The sequence below is a fragment of the Melozone crissalis genome, unplaced genomic scaffold (genome assembly GCF_028551555.1).
Source record: "Melozone crissalis strain CALT ecotype California unplaced genomic scaffold, PUWL_Pcris_2 ptg000068l_1, whole genome shotgun sequence".
NCBI lineage: Eukaryota > Metazoa > Chordata > Aves > Passeriformes > Passerellidae > Melozone > Melozone crissalis.
The window spans coordinates 21,387,721-21,393,720 of NW_026535846.1; the positions used below are offsets into that span (position 1 = coordinate 21,387,721).

At 45.5% G+C, this 6,000-nt stretch overlaps 1 protein-coding gene across 2 annotated transcripts in view; it reads left to right on the forward strand.

Moving 5' to 3' along the window:
• DIAPH2 (diaphanous related formin 2) overlaps nt 1-5,740 on the forward strand; it is a 167,078-nt gene extending 161,338 nt beyond the window's left edge. For both annotated transcript variants that reach the window (XM_054289531.1, XM_054289532.1), the window contains one exon: nt 5,222-5,740. In XM_054289531.1, coding sequence (XP_054145506.1) covers nt 5,222-5,286 — 65 coding nt within the window. In that variant the 3' untranslated portion in view covers nt 5,287-5,740. The remainder of the gene's footprint in view (nt 1-5,221) is intronic.
• Nucleotides 5,741-6,000: the final 260 nt, after the last annotated feature.

Below are 6,000 nucleotides of genomic sequence, written 5' to 3' on the forward strand. Positions count from 1 at the left end.
TTGCTGTGATCATTTTCAAGGCAAGTCAAACCAGGACCTCGTTTCTCTGAGCATGGAACAGTTTTTATTATTATTATTATTGTCAGCTGTGGAAAGGTCAGTTCTCCCACCTTGGGGAGGTGATTTAGGAGGGGAAAGAGGAGTCAAACAAGGTTCCAAGCCCAGGGTAGCAGTTTGTAACACATTTGTGATTTTAATCTCAGGGCTGAGAGATAATGATAGAAGAGAACTTTTTTTTTCCTTGTTGCAGAATGATGCAAATTCCAATCAGGTGCCTTTGAGGTATGGTTTTATAGACTCTGCCTTTCCATTATCAGATATCTCAGTGTCATGACCAGTCCATTGGACTGCACAACATCTCTATTAATACTGGCATTGATTGCTCATAAAAAATAGGGTTTGTAATTAGGAGTGCATAAAGTTACTACCTGGAAGAGTGGATAAGGGGAAAATGAAATGAAAAAGTCACTTAATCTCAGCACTGCAGTTGTGCAAAGTGCCATTTATTTTTCTCCTCCTATAACCGAGTTCTGTGTTGATAACAAGCTGCTGGGTTAATAAATCTGTGGCAGCTATTGAGACTTCTCCTTTAATAACAGAGCTAATGAAGGAGCATTAAGGAAAGGAAAAATAGATTTTGCAGGGTTTATTCCCATCTTGGTGCTATGCTGAGTGCAAGAAGACTTGAGCAAGGAATTGTTTTTATAACAAAGTCCATTTGTTTTTTGCAGGGTCACCATTGCATTCCAGGGTTGTGTGTACTAAAAGGAGCTGCTGATTTGATTCCTCAGCATTTAATTTTATATTGCCTTCATTTTCATTTGATCCAGCCAGCTAAAAGATGGGGATTATTTTGTGATATAAAAATCTGCTTTGTTTCCCATTTTAATCCTTCACTCTTCTACCTTTCACTGCTCCAAGATCCTTTCAGCAGATTGAGAGGCCACTTTGAAGGTCGTGTGCTCACTTCTGAGACAGATTATAATGTCTGTAATGGGAGCAGAGTGGGTGTGCCCTGCTTTTAGAAGAAATGGACTTCTAAGATTAAAGTGAGAAATCCAATTCTCTCCCTGTGGGGTTACCAGAAGGCCTGGCTGGCACCCACAGAACCAAGATCATGGTTTCTAGTCATGTTTGCATGTTTTCAGAGTTACCTGAGCCCTGGGCAATGATTTCTTATTTCATTTCAACCACTTTTAACTTCCTCTTATTTTCCCTCTCCATCCCCCCTTACAAAAGGAAAGGGTTTTACCATTTATTGATGTTAAAGTTGATTTTATGCCAGAATAGTCAGTCATGTTTATGAGCCAGACTTGCTTTGTGCTGTATTCAATATGGTCTGTTACATTCAAAAGGTAAATACAGATGTTGGAGATAACTGAATGTGCATATTGAAAGTGATAGAAATTTAATGATTTTTCAAAATTCTTGCTCAAGTAACTGGAATGCTAGCCCAACCCAGTTTCACAAGGCATCAGGATATGAAACCATATGAAACGCTTTGTTTGCACTTAACACATAATGTATTAAGAAAATACTTTGTTATTAACTGAAGAAGGAAATTTTTTTTTTTTTTTTTTACAATTTTATTTTGTGGTTTGGTGTTTGCCTGCAGTCCCAGCCCAGCTTTGCAACTGCATGATGAAGGGAGAAAATCTAAAAAAAAAAAAAAATAAAAATCAGCATTTCTAAGACTCTTAATCTGTTTTTAACCTGTGGAGTTGAGGCTGATGTTTGGGGCCACTGAGAGCAGTATCAGTGCAGCCTTTGCTGCTGGAGGAGCAGCAGCACATCGGAGTTGATGACTTCCCTTGCTCTGTGCTTTAATTGCCAGCTCTTAGTGACACTGCAACCAGCACAGAGATTTATGCCCATGCAAAACAGATTGACTTAGGGTAATTTGAATACTTTATGCATGGCTAGGTTCATTAGGAAAAGGAGGCAAGGCAGAACTATAAAAAGAACTAATAATCTTGCTAAAGGAGCCGTTAATTCCCCACAGCCTGCAGACACGGAGCAGGGAAGGGGAGGCTGATTCTGCAGCCTCTGTTCCCTGTCCAGGAACAGATCACAGAGATGACTTCTTTGTCTCCTTTAATTGCCCGCCCGTGCCTGGCGCTGCTGGCTTCGAGCAGGGCCTGGGCTTGGAGGGGGCTCTGGGGGTCACCTTGGCCACCCTGTGCCCAGCCTGGCGCCATGGAGGGCAATGGAGGGAATAGCTGAGGATGGAGCTGCAGCCCTCCTGGGGCAGTGCCCAGTGCCCTTCAGAGCCACGAGGGGTTTGCTGCTCGTCAGTGTCCTGTCAGGAGGAGATTCCTGCTGGTCAGTGCCCTGTCAGGATGAGTTCCTGCTGGTCAGTGCCCTGTCAGGAGATTCCTGCTGGTCAGTGCCCTGTCAGGATGAGTTCCTGCTGGTCAGTGCCCTGTCAGGAGGAGATTCCTGCTGGTCAGTGCCCTGTCAGGAGATTCCTGCTGGTCAGTGCCCTGTCAGGAGGAGATTCCTGCTGGTCAGTGTCCTGTCAGGAGATTCCTGCTGGTCAGTGCCCTGTCAGGAGATTCCTGCTGGTCAGTGCCCTGTCAGGAGTGTCCTGCTGGTCAGTGCCCTGTCAGGAGGAGATTCCTGCTGGTCAGTGCCCTGTCAGGAGATTCCTGCTGGTCAGTGTCCTGTCAGGAGGAGATTCCTGCTGGTCAGTGCCCTGTCAGGAGGAGATTCCTGCTGGTCAGTGTCCTGTCAGGAGATTCCTGCTGGTCAGTGTCCTGTCAGGAGATTCCTGCTGGTCAGTGTCCTGTCAGGAGATTCCTGCTGGTCAGTGCCCTGTCAGGATGAGTTCCTGCTGGTCAGTGCCCTGTCAGGAGATTCCTGCTGGTCAGTGCCCTGTCAGGAGGAGATTCCTGCTGGTCAGTGTCCTGTCGGGAGATTCCTGCTGGTCAGTGCCCTGTCAGGAGGAGATTCCTGCTGGTCAGTGCCCTGTCAGGAGTGTCCTGCTGGTCAGTGTCCTGTCAGGAGGAGATTCCTGCTGGTCAGTGCCCTGTCAGGAGTGTCCTGCTGGTCAGTGTCCTGTCAGGAGGAGATTCCTGCTGGTCAGTGTCCTGTCAGGAGGAGATTCCTGCTGGTCAGTGCCCTGTCAGGAGGAGATTCCTGCTGGTCAGTGTCCTGTCAGGAGGAGATTCCTGCTGGTCAGTGCCCTGTCAGGAGTGTCCTGCTGGTCAGTGTCCTGTCAGGAGATTCCTGCTGGTCAGTGCCCTGTCAGGAGATTCCTGCTGGTCAGTGCCCTGTCAGGAGTGTCCTGCTGGTCAGTGCCCTGTCAGGAGTGTCCTGCTGGTCAGTGTCCTGTCAGGAGGAGATTCCTGCTGGTCAGTGTCCTGTCAGGAGGAGATTCCTGCTGGTCAGTGCCCTGTCAGGAGGAGATTCCTGCTGGTCAGTGTCCTGTCAGGAGGAGATTCCTGCTGGTCAGTGCCCTGTCAGGAGTGTCCTGCTGGTCAGTGTCCTGTCAGGAGATTCCTGCTGGTCAGTGTCCTGTCAGGAGATTCCTGCTGGTCACTTGTGCCCTGTCAGGAGATTCCTGCTGGTCAGTGCCCTGTCAGGAGGAGATTCCTGCTGGTCAGTGTCCTGTCAGGAGTGTCCTGCTGGTCAGTGCCCTGTCAGGAGGAGATTCCTGCTGGTCAGTGTCCTGTCAGGAGATTCCTGCTGGTCAGTGTCCTGTCAGGAGATTCCTGCTGGTCAGTGTCCTGTCAGGAGGAGATTCCTGCTGGTCAGTGTCCTGTCAGGAGTGTCCTGCTGGTCAGTGTCCTGTCAGGATGAGTTCCTGCTGGTCAGTGCCCTGTCAGGAGATTCCTGCTGGTCAGTGCCCTGTCAGGAGTGTCCTGCTGGTCAGTGCCCTGTCAGGAGGAGATTCCTGCTGGTCAGTGTCCTGTCAGGAGATTCCTGCTGGTCAGTGTCCTGTCAGGAGTGTCCTGCTGGTCCCTTGTGCCCTGTCAGCATACATTGTGAGCTGCTGCTCTCCCATTTTGGGCAGACACAACCATTCCCCTCCAGGCTGGGCACCAAGGACACCTCACTGCCTCAGGCCCTGAGATGGAAACAAAAGTGAGCTGGGGGAGCAAACTTGGGGTGAATGACTTCATTACATGAAGCTGTAATTCGAAAATTAACGCCCAATATGCAGATGCCCCAAACTTATCAAAGTGTGAAACATGTGACCCATGGTCCATTTTTGGGTGGGCTTTGTCTGCCCCAAATGTACCTGAAGGCTCTTCAATAAATAGAACTGCTCTTTATTCCCTTAATTCTGTGTTTAGGTAGCCCCAAAAGGCATCAACCTCTTTATGATATTCCAGCCCTGTGTAAAGGTCCCAGCCCCTCTGTTGGGACATCCTGGTGCTGCAGCAATGCAGGGACAGAAATGCTGCAGAGCAGCACCTGAATGGGACAGGGGAGAAAAGGTCAAAGGGAAGCAGCTACCAAAAAAAATAAAAGAAGAAAAAAAGGAAAATGGTTATGGCAGGAACTCACTGTCACAAAGAAAGATGGGAACCTGCAGAACACTGAGTGGGGGTTAATCTCCTGCCCCTTTCTGTGTGTGTGTGTATTCATGGCTTTCAAATTTTATTGTAAAGGCATTTAGGAGCGTGGCTGCTACTTGGTGATTGTTTTCCTGTGATAGAGACATATTTATTATTCATTGCAATAATCACTGGGTAATATTTTATACTGAAAGTTGTTCACGTTGCACAATCAGGAAATGCTCAGGAAGTGGCTGATTTAACTTTTCTATTTTTAACTCTGTACCAAATTACAGTGAGAGGTGTTTGGGCTTTTGGGCTTGGAGCGTCTGGCAGGTTTCCACTGGTCAGTGCGTTCCCATGAAAGTCGAAATGTATTTTTCCAGAGATTCTCTGCAGAAATAATTTATAAAATTTGAAGGATTTTTACCCAGAATTGTATTTATTATGTGCTGTTTCCAAGGGGACCGTGTTTCAGGATTCTCCCAATGCTTTTATCACCCAGCTTCTCTGATCAAGAAAGTAATTTATTGCTGATTGCAGAACTCTTGAACTCAGTCTGGCAGCTGCAGTGTGAAACTTCTCTGATCCAGTCTCCTACTTACTTATTTACATATCATTCAGAATGATTTTCAGGGCTGTTTGAAAACCTCTTGACATTGCATTATCCGTGTTTCAAATCTTGTGGTGATTTGTTTTTTTCTCTCTTTTTGTTGCAGATAACAAACGAGTGACTTTGGAAAGGTCTCGTTCTCGACACAACGGAGCAATTGCAGCTGTATGATTCTTCCGATGCCAAAGAATTAATGAATTGTTTTATTTACAATGAAATGGATGTGCTTTGGGAAGAGTTTATCATCCAAATTGGCAATGATCATAAAGGAATACTGGTATTGATTAAATGAGATGGTGTAAGAATATGTCATTTTAAAGCAGTTGCTAAAAAAAAATCCACATACTGTATCTTATTACCCCAACTACCAAGATCTGTAAACAGTGTTAAACAGTAGGGTATATATCTTATTTTCTTATGTTCTTTCTTTTTTTTCACCCCTTTTGTTTAAGCTGGCAACTCACATGAAAGGAGTTGGGGATTTCTAGGTTATGTTTTTTATGGGTAAGAAAATACACTTCTGTTGAAAGAGTACAGCTGTGGATTCCATTTGCAGTTCTGATTTGAACATGAAAGGAAAAATAATAAAATTGTATGTTAATAAATTCAGAGATGAGCTGGTCTACATTATCAGAATCTTTTTTGTAACCATAAAAAAGCAACACATAGCCCCAGTCAGGTTGCTGAAAACCTTATCTCAGTGTAAAGCCTGGTGGATTCAGCTGCCAGTGGGATACACCACATATCTACACTTCTGATATGATGAGGTGTAGTTACTTATCACTGCTAAAAAGAAAAAAAAAAAATTAAATCAAACAGAGCATAGGATTTTTCCAAAATTGTATCAAGGGCAGAATATGTTTTTAACTGTATCTAAGGAGGGAT